Source organism: Pongo abelii, chromosome 9 (assembly GCF_028885655.2).
Source record: "Pongo abelii isolate AG06213 chromosome 9, NHGRI_mPonAbe1-v2.0_pri, whole genome shotgun sequence".
Taxonomy (NCBI): Eukaryota; Metazoa; Chordata; class Mammalia; order Primates; family Hominidae; genus Pongo; species Pongo abelii.
The window spans coordinates 77,009,818-77,029,572 of NC_071994.2; the positions used below are offsets into that span (position 1 = coordinate 77,009,818).

The 19,755-nt window shown below is 40.7% G+C and overlaps 1 protein-coding gene and 1 non-coding gene across 3 annotated transcripts in view; one reads left to right on the plus strand and one right to left on the minus strand.

The window, feature by feature from the left end:
* SPCS2 (signal peptidase complex subunit 2) overlaps window positions 1-10,671 on the plus strand; it is a 28,273-nt gene extending 17,602 nt beyond the window's left edge. The window contains exons 4-5 of one of the 2 annotated variants that reach the window (XM_054523716.2): window positions 2,824-2,959; window positions 9,784-10,671. In XM_054523716.2, the coding sequence (XP_054379691.1) occupies window positions 2,824-2,959; window positions 9,784-9,970 (323 nt within the window). In that variant the 3' untranslated portion in view covers window positions 9,971-10,671. 2 annotated transcript variants of the gene reach the window in all.
* Window positions 1,440-1,543, minus strand: LOC112135584 (U6 spliceosomal RNA). Its single transcript, XR_002916849.1, has one exon. It is a non-coding gene; the product is annotated as a U6 spliceosomal RNA (small nuclear RNA).
* Window positions 10,672-19,755: the final 9,084 nt, after the last annotated feature.

Consider the following 19,755-nt stretch of genomic DNA (forward strand, 5'->3'; position numbering starts at 1 on the left):
TTGTTTTGTTTTTGTCTTTGTTTTTTTGAGACAGGGTCTTACCCTGTCACCCAGGCTGAAGTACAGTGGTGTGATCATGACTCACTGCAGCGTCAGCCTCCTGGCTCGAGCAATTCTCCCACCTCAGCCTCCTGAGTAGATGGGCACACGCCACCATGTCTGCCTAATTTTTAAATTTTTTACAGAGACAAGGTCCTACTACGTTGCCTAGGCTGGTCTCAAAACTCCTGGGCCCAAGCAATCCTCCCAAAGTGCTGGGATTACAGGCATAAGCCACTGTGCCCAGCCAACCTGAAATATGTTTTAAAACTTCATGTTGGGGATTTATCTTCAGAGGCAGTTAGTAAACCTCTAATAAAGCAGATCCTAGTCAAAAATTGTATTATGCAGATTGCCCCACATAGCCCCCAGAAGTGGCACCAGGTGATCCTTGACTCCCTTCAGTAATCAGATTAATCATCCCAGTATGAATTTTTCACTATTAAGGCAGTTCAAAAGAATAATATTACATAGGGTCTAGAGACAGTTCCCAGGGGAATTCCAAAGAGATTTGAAAATGATAGCAACATTATTACAAACATCTGGCCTCCCAAGAGAACCACCTTGATGGTAATTCATTTGTTTGGTTATATTTGTTTAATAAAACAAGGTCTTATTTTTGTCATGTCAGTTTTATTTATAATAGTAGGGACTACCATTATAAATGTCTTCTGTTGCTGGGCATCGTGGCTCACGGCTGTAATCCCAACACTTTGAGAGGTCAAGGCGTGCGAATTACTTGAGCCTAAGAGTTCAAGGCCAGCCTGAGCAACTTGGAGAAACCCTGTCACTACCAAAAATACAAAAATTAGCTGGGCATGGTGGCGCATGCCTGTAGTCCCAGATACTTGGGAGGCTGAGGCACAAGAATCACTTGAATCCAGGAGGCGGAAGTCGCAGTGAGCCGAGATCCGCTACTGCACTCCAGCCTGGGCGATAGAGCAAGACTCTGTCTCTAAAATAAATAAATTAATTAGATAAAATAAAAAATAAATTAGCTGGGTATGGTGGCACACACCTATAATCCCAGCTACTGAGGAAGCTGAGATGGGAGGATTGCTTGAGCCTGGGATGTTGAGGCTGCAGTGAGCTGAGATCACACCACTGTACTCTAGCCTGGGTGACAGAGTGAGACCCTGTCTCAAAAAAAAAAAAGTCTTCTGTATCCTAGACTGCATTTATCCTTCATCTCTAAATCTCATGATAATTCTAAAATATCACTATTATCCCAATTTTAAAGGTAAGGATACTAAGACTTGGGGAAGGAAGTTATTTGTTATGATTATACTGATTAAAGGCCAAGATTTAAATCTAGGATTATCTCTACTCTAAAGTCCATATACTTTGCACTATATTTTCCTGCCTTTCCTGTTCGTGAAATTTATCTATTTTTTAACTCTGTTTTAATGGAATGCTTCATGAATTTGCCTGTCATCCTTGTGCTAGGGCCATGCTAACCTCTGTATTGTTCTAATTTTAGTATATGTGCTACCGAAGCGAGCACTGTTCATGAAATTTATTTTTATTTTATTTATTTTATTTTTATTTTTTGATACAGGGTCTCACTCTGTTGCCCAGGCTGGAGTGCAGTGGTGCGATCTTGCCTCACTACAGCCTCTGCCTCCCAGGTTCAAGTGATTCTCCTGCCTCAGCCACACAAGTAGCTGGGATTACAGGCCTGCACCACCACAACCAGCTAATTTTTTTGGGGTTTTGTGTGTGTTTTTGGTTTTTTTTTTTTTTTTTTTTGAGACAGAGTCTTGCTCTGTCACACAGGCTGGAGCACAGTGGCACGATCTTGGCTCACTGCAACCCTGCAACCTCTGCTTCCTGGGTTCAAGCCATTCTCGTGCCTCAGCCTCCTGAGTAGCAGGACTACAGGCATGTACCACCACGCCTAGCTAATTTTTGTATTTTTAGTAGAGACAAGGGGTTTCACCACGTTGGCCGGGCTCGTCTCGAACTCCTGACCTCAAGTGATCTGCCCACCTCAGCCTCCCAAAGTGCTGGGATTACAGGCGTGAGCCACCACGCCTAGCCTTAATTTTTGTATTTTTAGTAGAAATGGGGTTTCCCATTGTTCCCTGTTGGCCAGGCTGGTTTCAAACTCCAGGTCTCAAGCAATCCACCTGCCTCGGCCTCCCAAAGTGCTGGTATTAAAGGTGTGAGCCATCGTGCCCAGCCTTGTTTATGAAATTTAAATGGCACAGTATACACAAAGCTCTTTTATGCCAGTTTTTGGCAAACTATAAGTGCTTATTATATATGGTACTTAATACTGTCAAAAACAATATAATAATAAGTCTATATGCATATAGGAAGTAATCGTAGTACTATTTGACATACTCTCTTATAGTAAACTATTTGGGTCACTTTTCTTCTCTTCTGATAACCATTAAAATCAGTTGAACATGGTCAAGTCCACTGGGACTATTCGTTGTTTTTTTATAAAGAAATAAGCACTATTGTAACAAAGTCTTGACAAACTAGGTATCTTATTATACATGTTGTCTTTGAACATAAAGATGAGAGCTAGTTTATGCTCTGTATCTTTTTCTTTTCTTCCTTTCTGAGGTGTTTGCAGAATTAACCAGAGAGAGCCTTGCTTCTCTTGGTACATAAACATAAGGATGAAAATGAAATAGCTAAATTTTCAGTGTTTTGGCAGCAAGACAAAGCTGTCTTCTTTAGGACTATCATTTTGAAAGTTTTTATATCTGTTGCTTGTCAATTTGTGTTACTTCTCTTTTATGTTTGGGTATTTTCCCCTTAACTTTATTTGAACCTATTTTGTGATGATGGGGATTCTGACCATTTATACCTCATATAAGGAGAAGAGCATCTTTCTCGTGGCCCACAGGAAAGATCCTACAGGAATGGATCCTGATGATATTTGGCAGCTGTCCTCCAGTCTTAAAAGGTATGACTATCCTCACAGATTTTTAAATCCTGGTGTTGGATTTGCCCTGGTGTGTTGTCATTATCAACAGAAGACTTATTATGTGCCTACTCTATGTGGATCATAGGGCTAGTCATATAAAATGAAGAAAGGAGTATGGATGATCTAGAAGGTTTGTCCTAGCCCTGTAGTTCTGAGATTGCATTATCACAGAAATGCTCTGAGGATAAACTGTGGGAGAAGGTAGTTTTTCCTGTGGCCAGTTAACAGAGACAATTAAGCGTACAAAACTATAAAGGCCAAAGATGTGAGATCAGTTATCTTTGAAGAACTCCATTAGCTTCTGTGTCTTCTATGATCCTGTCTTCTCTCCACGAATTCAATCAAGAATATCTGGAGCAGTGCACTGGGCAACTCAAAAAAAGCACAATCTAGAGGCTGTTTCTGACCAGTGTTAGGTATAACTGTGCAGCTGACACACATGTGTTTTGTAGGTACCAAGAACTAGGTTCATCTTCCAGTTCAGTTTCTTTCTAGCTGTATAACTTTGGGTAAATCATATAAATTATCTGAGGTTTAGTGGGGCCAAAAATGATGCCTAGAGTTTCTGGGAAGATGAAATACCAATTTATAATAATAGCAAATGTTTATTGAACATTTACTGTATGTTGGGTATTCTGCTAAATGCATTATCTCATTAAGTTTTAGAACACTCATTTTATAGATAAGAATACAGGCCCAAAGGTTAAATCAACTCTTCCAGTATCATATAGCCCAAAAGTGGTAGAGCAGGAATTCCAGCCCAAGTTTGAAGCCAGAATTCATACTCGTAGTCACTATCTTAAAAACCTATTATACTTAACTAGTGCATAATAGCCCCACAAATTATAAGTACAGTTATTTATATATGAAGTTAAGTGTAGCATCTGTGCCATACAGACGGTCTCATTGCCAACTTGTAGAGGCACCTATGAGAAAGGGAAGCAGACCTTCATTCTGTTGTTGCAGCTGAGTTCTTGCTTATCTCCTGACAGGGCTTCTAGCTGCCCTTTGGCCTCAGCCATCATAATCTGCATCCTCTACCACGCCACTGAAGCAGAGTTGCAGAATTCTAAAACCTAGCAGCATTATAATTTCATTATTTTTATTCTGACTTTTGTATTTTTTAAGAATTTTTATATAATTCACCTACCATACATACAGTTCACCCATTTAAAGTGTACAGTTCAAAAGTATCTAGTAGTATTTACAGATATTTGCAACCATTATCACAGTCAATTTTAGAGCATTTTCATCACCTCAAAAAAAAAAAAACCTCTGTACTCTAGCTAATCACTTCCCTATCCTCCCACTTCCCCGAGCCCTGGGCAGCCACCAGTCTACTTTCTCTGTTCTCTTTTATGGACATTTCATATGAATGGAATCATACAATATGTGGTCTTTTATAACTGGGTTCTTTCACTTAGTGCAGTTACTTCCTATATATACTGCACACAAGGTTCGTTCATGTTGTAGCATGTATCAGTACTTCATTCCTTTCTATGGTCAAGTAATATTCCATTTTGTTTATCCATTTGTTAGTTGATAGACATTTGGGTTGTTTCTCCTTTTTGGCTATTATGAATAATGTTGCAATACATATTTGTGTACATGTTTTTAGGTAGACATGTTTTCATTTCTCTTGGGTAATACACCTAGGAGAAGACTTGTATGGTATGCTAACTCTCTTTGTTTGAGGAACTGCCAGACTGTTGTCCAAAGTGGCTGCCCTATTTTACAGTCTCACTAGCAGTGTACAAGGGTTCTGATTTTTTTCGCATTCCTGCTGATTTTTACCAACTGCCATATTGTTGGTGGAGTGGAAGTGTGAATGTTCTTGCTCTGTTCCCGGCTTTCTGCTGATGTCTTCTCCCTCCCCTACCTCACAGACTGATTTAGTAGCTTAACAGTGGCTGATTCTGATGTCTTATTCCTACTGCCAGGTCATGTGATGTGAAAATGGCAATGAAAGGTTTCACAGACTACTAGTTGCCATGTGCAGACAACACAAGCTATGTGACTCTCTCGCAAAAAGTGATTTTGTCACTCCCCAGCACATTCGTTATACAGTCTAAACTCCTTCAGCATATGAACTATTACAGCATTCATCCCCTAGTGACATCTCCAGCTTTCTTTTATGCCCCTCTCAAAATACATTCTCTTACTCTGGCAATATTATGGAATTTGCAATATGCTAAGTTATCCAAGTTTCCCAGTGAATCCGTACCTTTAAACATATTCTTCTCTCTGGCTTAGCTATCTTTCCATAACCTGGCTTACTCCTACTTCCAAGAAGCCTTCCCTGACATACCTTAGTCTTCCTTAACATGCCTTAGTCTAAATTAGGTGGTCCTAGTTATTCTTTTTTTTTTTTGAGACGGAGTTTCACTCTTGTCACCCAGGCTGGAGCGCAATGATGCGATCTTGGCTCACTGCAACTTCCTCACCCAGGTTCAAGCAATTCTCCTGCCTCAGCCTCCTGAGTAGCTGGGATTATAGACCCACGACCACACCTGGCTAATTTTTGTATTTTTTGTAGAGATGGGGTTTCACCATGTTGGCCAGGCTGGACTTGAACTCCTGACCTCAAGTGATCGCCTAGCCTCGGCCTCCCAAAGTGGTGGGATTACAGGTGTGAGCCACCATGCCCAGCCCATCCTAGTTATTCTTAAAAGCATTTATACTTACCTCTGTTAGTTACCACATGGAGCTATAATTATTTACTGTCTGTGTCTCCTCCTGGGCCCGCCCCCTCCTCCAAAGTGTGAGCTCCTTTACCATTCACTATACACTAGAAACCTAAGCCCAGGCGGGACTTTCTCACTCACCCCTTGGTAACCAGACCCAGCCCAGGGCCTGGTGTGGCATGTTTTGTTATGTGAATGATTGACATTCATCTGGGCTGGGCTGCAGCTTTGGCCTCCTAATTAGTCTTTGCCTGCAGCCAAGTCATTGTCAGCCATCCACAAAGTCCGCTATAACCTAGCTATCTCTATGAACATTCCCTTCTCTTTCTTACCCTAAGTGAAACCTAACCATAACCCCTGAGGACATATTTCCACTGCAGACTGCAAGTGGTAGCTGATGTTTCTCTCACAGCCTTCATTACTCTGGTACTACAGGTAGAGATGGGTCTCCCCTTTGCAGCTTCCAATGCCTCCTCTTCCCTAAAACCCCCCCTTTGAATGCATGTCATCACATTGTGCCACTTCTATGCCTCTTTCTTGCAGTTAAACACACACCTACTCTTTTGAAGATAATTCCTGGCTCATTGGCACTCTAACATTTGTCCTTTCTTAAGTCTTGGTGATTGCCATATTCACATAGATGGTTATTCTGGTAACTTGGCCTCTCAATTTTACTTCCTTTCTTCCCATTATCCTGTTTTCTATCATGCCTTAAACATTTATTGTCATAGACATACCCTAGTAGACCTTGCACTTAATAAGAACAAATTACCTTCAATAATTTCAGTTTTAAGTATCCCACCCTGACCATTGCTTCCTGTTACTCTTATTTCCTTCTAGTTCTCTTGTCACAGCATTTCTTCTGCCCCAGTGGCATCTGTAACCCACTTCACTTCCTCCTTACCTGGCTTAGATTCCATGACACTTCTGTAGTCCAGTTACTCTCTCCCTGTCCTGGAGGATCTTTCATATCTTCCCTATCCTCAAACCTCCTAGGCCTCCTCCTCCATCTTTACTCTCGGTTTTTTGTTGTTGGGAAGATAGAAGCCATCATGAGTCTACCGTCACTACTCACCTACTTCCAAGTATCTATCTAAGGCCTTCCCTCCCTTGGGTCTGTGGGATTCTATCCCTTCTCTCTTACTTGATGTTTCCCTCTCTGCTGGATCATTCCTTCTGACATACAAATATACTGTAATTTCTCCCAACTGAAAAAAAAAAAAAAAAAGGTTTTCTTTCCTTTCTGCTCCTCACACAGTCTCCTCATTTCTCTACTCTCCTTTTCTTCTTGTGCTATCACCTGGATCTGCTCTTGTCTTCTTTACTTGACCTGTCAGCAGCATTTGACATAGCTAATTACCCTTACTTTGTAGTACTTTTTTTTTTTAACTAGGCTTCTCAGATACCACACGCTTCTAATTTTCTTCTTACCTTAATGTTTGTTCCTCAGTCTCCTTTGTGATTCTTCATCTCCCATTTTTTTACATTTGAAATGCCACCAGGGCTTGTTCTGGAACCTCTTCTCTATGATGAAGATTTCTAAATTTGTATTTTCATCCTTGACCTCTTCTCTGAACTCTAAATATATTCGGGCATTCTGTTTGATGTTGGATCCTAATAGGCATCTCAAAGTCAACATGTCCAAAACCTAACTCATCTCTCACTCATCCAAACCTGCCCTTCCCTCAGTTCTTCCCACTTCAATAAATGGCAGTGCTGTCCTTACAGAGCTCTGGAGTCATTTTGACTCTTCTTTCTCAGACCTTCTTTAGTCTGTCAGCAAATCCTGTTAGCTCCACCATCTAAATGTATTGTCTGACCATTTACCATCTCCACTGCTACCATCCTCTCTCACATATGTTACTGTAATGATGTTCTTTTTTTGTTTTGTTTTTTTGAGACAGAGTCTCACACTTTCGTCCAGGCTGGAGTGCAGTGGCGCAATCTCGGCTCGCTGCAAGCTCCGCCTCCTGGGTTCACACCATTCTCCTGCCTCAGCCTCCCAAATAGCTGGGACTACAGGCACCCGCCACCACGTCTGGTTAATTTTTTGTATTTTTAGTAGAGACGGGGTTTCACCATGTTAGCCAGGATGGTCTGGATCTCCTGACCTCGTGATCTCCCCGCCTTGGCCTCCCAAAGTGCTGAGATTATAGGCATGAGCCACTGCGCCTGGCCTACTGTAATGATGTTCTAATGGACTTCTGCAGCCCTCTCCCCACCCATAGTCTATTCCCAGGACAGCAAGCAAAGTGATCCTTTTGAAACATAAGTCAGATCAACTCAGTCTTTTGCTCAAAACTCTCTCAGAGAAATCGCCAAAATCCTAAGGATGGCTTGGAAGTCCATACATGTCTATGCTCTGCACTCCACACACCGATGCAAACATACCCTCATCTCCTATGGCTCTCATCCTCTCCCACTTCATTCTGTTCACATTAGGCCCCTTTCTGTTCTTAAGACATTTCAGGCATGTTCTTGCCTTAGGGCCTTTGCACTTGCTGTTCCTTTTTCCTGGAACATTCTTTTTCCAGATAGCTTATTCTCTTACCTTTCTTGGCTCTGCTCAGACATCTGCTTAGTGAAAGCTTTTCTGCCCATCTATTTAAGAGAACATCTTATTTTTTTATACTGTCTGTTCCCTCACACACACTAAAATGAAAGTCCCAAAAGGCAGACATTTATATTATGTTCACTGCCGTATATCCTTACCATCTAAAACTGCCTGTCACATATAGGTAGGCTCAATAAATATCTGAATTAATGAACATTTCTAAAATGTATCAGGTCACAACTCATCAGATCATGGACTGCCACCAAAGCCATGTAACTGCCAATAAAACTGGGCTTAGAAGTCTAAAAATTACTGTGATATCAATTAGCAGTTGGTCAGAACTTGAGAAAATCTTTCGAGGTGTTGAAAATAGTTAAAGGAACTTCACTACTAGCTCTCCAAGTTGGGAGTTACTGCCTAGACCAACAATTATTGAGGAGCTGTGATCTTTTGAGCACTAGTTAATGATAGGCACTGTTTTAGTCATGACAGTAATCCTAAAAGCAGATGGAAGTTCTCCCATTTTAAACATGCAGAAATAGAGCCTCAAGAAACTGCTTCATTTATAGATAATACTAGCTTGACAATCCACTGAATATGTCCTAATAAATGGAAACAGGGTAGGGGATGTCAGCCTACCAGTAACTGGTGTCATTAAACCCTCTTGAATGAATGGACATAGTAATGGCCTTCAGGGTACCTTGAAGTATAGCTAAGGAATCTCTGGAGTTCATTTAGTAAAGCAGTTGGCATCCCTGGCCTGGGATCAGAGTAAAACCTGGAGCTAGACTGATTACAGAGTGCAAGGACTAGGCACCCTGGGATTGGAGAGCATCCTTGAAATCAAGGGTTCTTCATTTATTTATAAAAATTTGATTGCCTACTAGAAACCCAGCTAAGAGTATGAAACAATTAAGACAAAAATCTTTGCTCAAGAATCTCCTAGACAATCCTGATTCAAGCACCAGAAACAGGGAAAAGAAACCTCCCAGTCTAGTGAAGAACATAGTACACATTATGTCAACAGATAGGTAATTTTGTTGATACCATAGGAGCCTATTATTAGGCCTGGCATATGACAGGAGGTCAGTATTTGAGTTGAATATTGATTGATGGTACCGTGGAAGACAGAGGAAACACATCTGACCCAGATTGGGAGGCTTTCCCAGAAAAGTTTATGCCCAAGTGTAGTGTTAACAAATAAGAACTTCTCAGGTGAGATAGGGGAGAAGAGTCTGCTAGGAAAACCTGTCTAGCATGGCAAATACGAAGTCCAGAGATGAGAGAAGATGGTCCACATGGTTTAAAAGTCTACAACAAGGTAAAGGAGGTACACAGTAATTAAATCAGGAAAGATACGTCAACACCTAAGAATCAGAACCAGTATCTTGAAAAGTTAGGAGCCCTGGGGTTTTGTTTTTGCTTTTGCTTTTAAAGGATGTGTTTGTTCCCTGTATCACCGTGCCCAGCTTACTCCTTTTCGTCGGAAACACTTGGTGCTGTATTGTTACTGGTTGAATCTCTGTGTTTGGTTTTTAATTTGTTATCTTTGCCCCCATGCTTAGGTTTGATGACAAATACACCTTGAAGCTGACCTTCATCAGTGGGAGAACAAAGCAGCAGCGGGAAGCCGAGTTCACGAAGTCCATTGCTAAGTTTTTTGACCACAGTGGGACACTGGTCATGGATGCATATGAGCCTGAAATATCCAGGCTCCATGACAGTCTCGCCATAGAAAGAAAAATAAAGTAGCCAATTCTAAAAGTAACCCTCTTTCTCCTGGATCTTGCTGAATTACTGGCTTGGGGGGTGGGGGAGATAAAAAGAACTTAAAATGGGTAAAGTAAGAAATGTTAAAAAGTCCCTGTTTTGTCCTGAAATTTTAGTCTATTCTGGATAAATAGGATTTTCTGACACAGATATGAGAAGTTGTAGCTCTGATGTCTAGCTGTAGTCTCCTTGATCTGCTGATTGCATTATTTTAATTTGCTTTTCTGGGAAAGCAGTTTTGCTAAAAGCTGTACAGACTTTTTCTTTTGTACCTAGCAGTACTTTATATAGTATAGCTTTGGGCCATGTAGCATTTTAAGACTCAATTTTAAAAAATTATTAATCTGTTGCTGACTCTGTTAATTCCTATTTCAATATGTGTTTCCTTGAAGAATTCAGGATACAACTTCTTGTGTATGACAGCTTTCCTTCACACACTATTTTTGTGGGTGTGTATATATCTGATTTGGGGAGAATTTAAAAAACACATAGCTTTTTAATTTGTTTGAAACAGACTTTCTGCCTGTTACATTTTGTGCTTTTAACCAATTAAAGAAGCCAATGGCATTTTAGTTTTATATTGTGTTTTCCACTAGTATATCCCTGTTGATTTGTTTGTGCCTTTTATTAACTGCCATTTTCTAAAATTTTTTTCAATAAAAGGAAGGAAGATGTGAAAAAAATGGAGTCATAGTTTTGATGGAGAGAACAGAGAAACAAGTGTTAACATCTTTCTACTATAGGTTTTTTTCATTTTTAGGCTATTTTACTGTCAAAGGCCCCTGAGAACCTGTAGCTGAGGAACTCTTAGCTTTCCAGTGATAACAACAATAATAACAACATTCTGTACTTATTTTGTGCCAGAAATGCTCCAAGTACTTTACATGTGTTAATAATGCTCACAGCAATCCTAAGAGGCAGGTGCTGTTATTATCCCCATTTTACACATGAGGAAACTGAGATACAAAAGTTAAGTAATTGTCACACAGCTAGTGATAGAACTAGGATTCAAACATGGGGAGTCCGGCTTCAGAGTTTGTGGTCCTGCAGAGACAAAACAGCAGCTTTTCCAGTATTTTCCCAGTATGGTCAGAGAAGACCTGGGTGCTTGCCAAGATCCTTTGACCTTTAGGAATATTTCCCTACAGCCTTACAAAACATCAATTCTGGCTGAGCCTAGTACCTAACACTATATTCAGTTTGTAAGAAATTACCATTATCACATTTCCTGTTTGTCTTGGAAAGGTTGTCCTATCTAGCATCACATAGTAGGGAATTGTGAACAACACTGGACAGAAAGTTAAAGCCTTGGATTCTTTACTCTTCATTCCTGTAAACCTTGGGTAAGTTGCGGAATTCTCTGTGAGCTTCTTAAAGTTTTTGAAAGCATGTAACCGGATAAGTGTATTTTTACAATGGAGGAGTTACAGTCATCTTGGTATTTGTGGGAGATTGGTTCCAGGATGCTCAAGCATACCAAAATCCAAGGATGCTGAAGTCCCTTATATAAAATGGTGTAGTATTTGCATATAACCTACACACATCCTCCCATATACTTTTAATCACCTCTGGATTACTTATAATACCTAATATAATGTAAATGCTATGTAAATAGTTACACTGCATTGGTTTTTTAATTTATATTTTTTGCTATTTTTTAAAATATATTTTTAATCCGTGGTTGGTTAAATCTGTAGATATAGAGGGCCAACTGTACTGTTAGACACAAGGGTCTCAAGGCTTGCAGATAGAGACTGAATAACCCTCTCCATGATGATCCCTTAGAGTTCTCCCAGTATGCCTTTTTCTTTACATGTACATGCAAACGTGTCTCCACATACATTTTTTTTAACAGAAATTGAATTGTGTTGATATATGTCCTGTAATTTGTGTTTTAAACTTAATATATCTTAGGCATTTTCCCTGTGTGTGTGTATAATGCAGCTATTAAAAATGAGTCTGAGGCCAGGCATGGTGGCTCACGCCTTTAATCCTAGCACTTTGGGAGACCAAGACAGGTAAATCACCTGAGGTCAGGAGTTCGAGACCACCTTGGCCAACATGGTGAAACCACATCTCTACTAAAAATACAAAAAATTGGCTGGGCATGGTGGCAGATGCCTATAATCCCAGCTACTTGGGAGGCTGAGGCAGGAGAATGACTTGAACTGGGAGGCGGAGGTTGCAGTGAGCCGAGATCGCACCCTGCACTCCAGCCTGGGCAACAAGAGCAAAACTGCGTTTCAAAAAAGAAAAAAAAAGAGTCTGACATACATATATATAAAAGAAACTGTCCTAAAATACCACAAGTGCAAAGGTGGGGGACCAATTGCAACAAGTAGCTGGTGTGATAACCCATATATATATACACACACACAGGTCAGTCTCATTTTTAATAGCTACATAATATTCCATAGTATAAGTGTTTTTACTTTAATACCCTATTGATGATAATTTTTCCCCAGTTTTTTTCACTATTCCAGGAAGGAGTATGGATTGAGGAGAGGGGAAGAAAATAGGTCCTCAAATGAGAGACAAGAAACCTGGGTTGTTGGCAACTTTTTTCTAATTTGTGACCTTGAATACATCCTATTCCTTTTCTAGGGTGAAGTCTCTTGTTTAAAAAAAAAGTTTTAGAGAATGTATTCTTTTGAGATTATGAAGACTCCTTACTCCCTGGGAAATAAAAAACATCCCTTATGATTACAAAGAATGTTGGGTGCCATATCCCCAATGTCTGCCTATAAGCCCCACTTGAGACTTCTTGGACTACATGGATCTATTTTAAGGTTTTTCCCTGACTCCAGAAACCAGTTGAAGCAGTTTAGATTTGTTGAAGAAGTGGGTTATCAGCCCAGCTACATGTTGCAGTTGGTCCCCTGTCTTTGCACTTGCGGCATTTTAGGAGTGTCTCATCACATAAACAAAAAGTACCCTCTGCAGGCTCAACCTCAGCATGGGCACACTTTGTAGAGCTGCAGAGCGCCTCTGGCCAGCTTCTGACACATGCATCTACTGAGTGGCCATTTCAGCCCAGTCTAGAATGCTGCTGGGCTGCTCTGTACCCTCTAGTAGGTCTGCAACACCCTTGCCACTAGGAAACCCTGACACCCATCACATCATCATGAGTGAAGTTCTCAGTTCCTCACACTTACCTCAGACAGACTTTTTTCTGGAAAATAGAGGGCCAGTGAGGACAGTGGAAAAAGATCCTAATGTTTTTTCATTATTTGCAAATTTCAACTGCTAATGTGTATTTAATGTTTGTCATGCTTTTATGTATGTGTAGAAACAATCTTTGCTTCAGAACGATTTCGGGGAATGGAAGAAGATGCAAAGTCCCTTTGCATACACACAAGTTGTGTTTTTCTCTGGACCCAAGTTCCTCCTCAGCTTAGAGCCCGATCTCTCACTAACTCTACCTTATCCACTCCTGGCTAGCCCCACCCACACCCCAAACCTTTTCTCCATGGTAGAAGTCATCAGAGAAAACTGTTAATAGCACGTTAATTTAGACTTTTAGAATATATCCTGTCCCCACTGACAGCCTTTTTTGTTATTAAATAGAGTATTCTTAACAACCCACCCTATGGTCCCCTTCTCAGAATAATGTTTTAAATACATATACACATCATTGTCTGTTAATAAGGAACCGGGGAGGTGGTTCCAGAGTTACTGGAACAGATTCAAAGACAGTTGCTGAAACTATGTCCTGGTTGTTGCTTACTCTCCTCTAGAAAGAAGTACTTCCTCACTAATCTGGCATTCAGCCTCAGATCTGCCCCATTTTAACTGCTGCTACTAACATTCTTCCTCTATAGGCAGCAGGTTCTTCCTCCTTTCAGATAACAGTCACAGAGATACGTACTTACATGAGCTTGAAAGAAGGGAAATTCCTTATTCCTGTGGGCAGAAACCAGGTGAATTGTTAGAACTTTGGTTTATTGACTTGGGCATAGAGGGATTCAGGGTACATAATGCTTGTTAAGGAAGAATGGCAACTGTTGGGCTGTCTTACAGCCAACCCCCTCCTACAGTCTGTCATGCCAGGCTTAGACCCATGCAGACACAACAGGAAAGGTCTCATTTTTCTTGGCTGCTATAAAAGAGCATTAGCCCTTTCAGAGGGATTTCTCTGTGACAAACTGTTCTGGGAAGCAATTGATGAGGATTGAGTAGTTGTCAGGCTCTTAGTGCCACAGAGTTGGTTAATACTGTCAAAGGTGACCCACCGGAGAAAGAGAAACTTGGGAGAGGCAATCTGCCATGAGCCCTGAATGTTCCTGCATGTATATTCTTTCCTCATGTGAATGTAAGACTGACCATTCTTCTTGGGCTGTACCTCAGTGTTCTGTTAGCAGTAAGCTACCTTGAAATGAGCAAATTTGCCTATTGCTGACTATGAAAGTTTTGAGCACCCCTCCCCTCACAAGCTTGGGGGTCTGCATATGTAGTCATCATCTAGGCCTACCCTGTGGCACTTTGGGGGGTGTAGGCCATGGGCAGCTGGTGCAAACATCATGCTCATGTTGCTGGCTATACCATAAGTAATAAAGTTATTTGTCTCTGACCCAGGAATCTTATGTCTTCTGGCAACATCCATGAAAGCATCGCAGGCTAACTTGTTAGCTTACAAGTAGGATAAAATTCACAGATGTGAAAATTTTAGTAATGAAAATTGGATCCTGACCAACATGGTTTTCTAGAAGAGAAAGGACAAAGGCTTTTCATGGGCTGGATTAGGGGATAAAAGAAATTCCCTGGGATCTGATAGCAAATCAGATATTCCCAAGTGAGGGAGGAGGAAAGAGTCCTGAGAAAAGTCCTACCTGAAGAAAGAGTCCTACCTGAGAATATTTTGAGGCTAAGGAGCAAGAGGTAGGATTGAAACATGCTGCCCAGATTGTACTTAGGTTGTTGCTCAGTCTCTGGGCAGGAGGCAGAAGGGATGTTTTGACAATGAGGCGGCAAGCTTATGGCTCCAGCTGAAAGGCAGTATGGCCATGGCTGATGAATGATTTCCCAAAGATGAAATAAATAATGGCAGCAATAAGGATATAGAACTTTGAACTAAAAACATTAGCTGTTTGTTGAGTCCAAGTAGGTAGCCGCTTGAATTGAAAGTAAATACATGGCCTTGCTGACTGACACAAAGCCGTTCTCCTTATGGCCTACACCCCCAAAAGTGCCACAAGGTAGGCCTGGATGAATGCCTACACATGCAGACCCCAAGCTTGGTGGTGGGGGTGGAGTGCTCAAAACTTAACAGTGAGCAATAGGTAAACCTGCTCATTTCAAGGTAGCTTACTGCCAACAGAACACTGAGGTACAGCCCAAGAAGAATGGTCATGGCCTTAAATTCATATGAAGGAAGAACATACATGCAGGAACACGCAGCATTCATGGCAGATTGCCTCTCCCAACAGTTTCTCCAGTGGGTCACCTTCGACAGTATTATCAACCTACTCTAGAACTTCTGATCCCTCTCTCTCTATAGCTTTAAGGAAAAAAAAGCTCCCCATCTTTGGGGAAGGGAGGAATGCCCCTTTTACAGCTCTGTTCAATATAGGCATCCAAATCACTATCCTCCTTGGCCCCATGGGGACAGGGAAATCTGCACATAGAGGTGGTCAGAAATGCCAGATACCATGGGGCAGATCTACAATAGCATGCAGGACAGCAGCGAAAAAAAAAGGAGCCCTGAGCCCTGGGGGTGCTTGTCAGAGCCAACAGGTATTTGAAGAAAGAGGCAACACTGTTGTGGGGCAAGGAGTCAAAGTGGGATTACTTCCTAGTAACAGGTGTCCCCTGCAGGCTAGCCTCTTCCACCTCCTCCTTCCACCACCTCTCACACTTCTGGCTGTGGAAATATTATTTCTTGGCTGTGATCTCCAACATACCTGTCTTAAACTGCTTGGTTTGGGTTCCCATAGAGGAGAAAAAGTACCTGAATTCAACTGGTAGGGTCTGTTAGCTTACAAGTAGGATAAAATTCACAGATGTGAAAGTTTTAGTAATGAAAATTGGATCCTGACCAACATGGTTTTCTAGAAGAGAAAGGACAAAGGCCTTTCATGGGCTGGATTAGGGGATAATTGCATGGGAAAGGAAAATTAAAATGACCTGTGGATGGAGCTGCTAAACATTCAATGTACTGCTGTTTTATGGCTTTAGCATCAAAGTGTGTTAATACCAATATACATTTAATTGAACTAGGAAAGTTTATAAGTCTCCCTCCCATTCAGGGACTACTGCAGTGTAGAGAGATGTAGTCTAAAAGAAACAACATAGAACAGCAAGAGGAAAAGAAAAAAAAGCACAGGTTTAGTTGAAAACTTGGTCACTCCTGTAGTACTTGGGCCATTTTCCATTATAACCAGCTATGTGGACTTTGCAGTCACCAAGGTGAAATATCCTGAGTACTCCAAGAGTGACCTTTAAAAAGACAGGCACCTCTTAGGCTGCTACTGAGCTCTTGAGGAAACAACAGCTGCCAGAGGAGCTTCCTGGAAGCGTAACTGATTCATTTATGCATACTGCAGGCAGTTATCACTATCTTGAGAGTCATCCTATTGGAAATGTTGATAAGGAATTTGTTCTTGACTTTAGCTGCAGTCATCAGTGACACCACCTCAGCTCTGGATGGCACTTAAGTCAGCCTCAACTCATTGGCCAGGGTGATTATGGGTGATAGAATTGCTCTTCCTCTTTGTGGGCCAAAGTGGATTCAGTGCAATCACTAATACATCCCACTGCGACTGGATTAATGTCTCAGACCGAGTACAGGGTCAATACAGAAACTTGAGAATGTCACTTGGCTTTCTAAGGTAGATCCTGATGGCTTATGATTGCTGATTTTTTTTCCTGCCTTGTTGGATACAGCCCTTGGATATGGCTGAAGTCAATACTGATTGGTCTTGTCCTGTTACATAGAGTTCTGTTGATAGTATCTTTAATTAAATGTAATAAAATGCTTTGAATGGACCTGGTCCCAGTTTCTGTCAGTTTAATTAGAGTGACAGGTGGAGCGGCATACTCATGGGAGAATTCATCAAAAGCCAAGATGGCATAGAAATGAAAGGTGCATATCGTTGGGAGACAATTCTTCGTGGGTCTCTAGCATTTCTGCATATTTTGCGAAGAGAGGCACTGACTATCTTTGTTCCAGACTATTTGTCCAGGAATGTTTGTATAGTAAACAACCTTAGAAGGTATCAGCGCAAAGGACGCACATGCTCACTGCCCATTATTGAATATTCAGGTTCCCTAAGCTCAAAGTTCCTCTCCTTTAAGGCACTCCATTACATGTGCAGGTATCATCTGGCTCTCTGTGTCATCATATGGGAATTGGGGCTCAGAACTGGAACAAATGCTGCTACTCTGGCTACCGCTATTGCTGTAAGTAACAAACTCCTTTTTACAGGTAGTAACAGGCTACCTTGTTAGCTTGCAGGTAAGATAAAAATCTCAGACCCTTCACGATTCTTGACAGCCCCACTCCTACTTCCTGCCTGTCCCATATCTTGGAAGCTCCCTAACTTCTGTAACAGGAAGTTTCCCCGATATTCCTGTGCCATCTTACTTGATCGCATTACTTCTCAATACCCTTCTGCATCCCTCTTCCTTCAAACTTACATAATTCTGCTCTGCTAACACCTGTGCCAGGCCTGATCCCCTTGCTTTAGTTGCTCACAGTCTGCTGAGAGTGTCAGACACTTAGACAATCTGAACACAATAGAAGGAGGTGCAAAGTGCTATGGAGGCTTGAAAAGGAGTATTTGTTCTAGTATGGAGGTCTGGGAGGTCCTCATACGGGAAGTGAAAACTGTTTGAGCCATGAATGAGGAGTTGGGCCATTTTACAGATGAGGAACCTGAGGCACAGAAGTTAAATAAGTTGCCAAGATCACTCAGCTAGGAAGTGGGAAGAGAGGATTGGAGCCAGGATTCTCTACCTCTAAATATAGAAATCGCTGCTTAACTTCACTGTCTCAGGCATAAGATGAGACCATCTGAGTTTACCTCAAAGAATTGAGGAAGATTTGGTATTAGCTTTGGGTCTATAAAATTTGAGATCCACAGAGTTGGTGATTGTGAACTTGGAGAAGTCTGATAAAGAACCCCAGGACGTGACCTGGTTTTTATAAAGGAAATATTTCAGACAAATAAGGCTTAAAGAATAATAAGATGAATACTTGTGAACCTACTGCCATCAAAAATATATATATTACCAATACAACTGAAGTCCTCTGGGTATCCTTAATCACATCTTACTTCCTGCACTTTCAGAAGTTACTACTACCTGGAATGTGGTGTTTATTATTCCTAAGCATTTTCTTCATACATATGTGTCCATTATATATATAGATATATACAGATATATGGAGACATATATGGTTATTTTTTAGTTTTATTTTTACCTCCTTGGGAGCTCTTATACGATATATATGGTTATTGTTTTACCTGTTTTTAAACTTTATACGTGGTTTTTGATTGAGAGTCTCCCAAACAACCCCTGTGTTCAGGTATTTGCTAGAAGGAGCCACGCGACTCAGCATATATGACTAAGATTTATTCTTCGATATAATAAGGACACATCTGGATCATAAGGGAAAAGGACACTGGCAGAGTCTGGAGGAATCCATTTGCAGGCTTTCTTATGCTCTTCCTCCCATGAGGGATTGCAAAGAGCTTACTTTGCCCCAGCAACAAAAATGCAGCAACACGTGTGTAGTGTTTCTGTCCAGAGAGCCCATTAGAGAGTACCCACAGTTTATTGAGGTTTGGTCATGTGGGCACCATCTGCCTAGCACATAATAAAGACTCCTAGAAAGCAAGCAGGTATCCAGCATAAATCATACTGCATTCAAACAGTCTGCATAGTCAACTACCCTTTTCAGTTAACTGGTGACTGGGAACACTTTGAGAGCCAAGTTTCCAGACACCAGTCAAAAAACACCAACTTTGCAAGCAGACCTTTCTAAGGATAACCTGTTAGGCCTGCTATGGTAAATCTGCACAAGTACCGTTCTCTCTGTATTGTGCAACTTGCTTTTTTGTTCAATATTTTGTTTGTGAAGATAATTTAGATTGATACCTGTAGCTACAATTTATTCTATTTCACTGCTGTATACTGTTAAACATGACAGTTTACCCTATTAATGGACATTTAGGTCTTTCACTATTAAACATTTGCTGCTATGAACATTCTTGTATGGACACATCTAATACAGGTAGTGGGATTCCTTGGTGGGAGAGGATATAAATTTTTACTTTTCTAGGTATTGCTAAATTTTCCTCTAAAGTGACTGTACCAATTTACATTCCTTCTATTAATGAAGGAAATACAAGATTGGAATAATTGGGATAGTTGTGTTATCTTTGTGAATAGATTTTAAAATACTGATTTAGATTTTTAAATAGTTGTAAGACTTCACATTTTCCATATCTTAGTTTGGTAACTTTTTCTAAAACTGTATTAACTGTATCTAGATTTTCAAACTTAATGAATAAAGTTTGTTTAATATTATTATTTCTGATCTCTGTTGTATCCCTGCTTATAGTCTCCTTTTCATTAATATCATTTATAACTTTTAAAAATGAGTTTCCAGAGGGTTTGTCCGTTTTATTAGATATGTCAAGACTAATATTTGCTTTTGTCAGTCCCCTCTATTTTACTTTGCTTCTTGTTTCATTTATTCTGTTCTTATTTTCATCATTTCCTTTTCTACCTTTTTGGGATTTATTCTGTTCTTCCTTTTCTACATT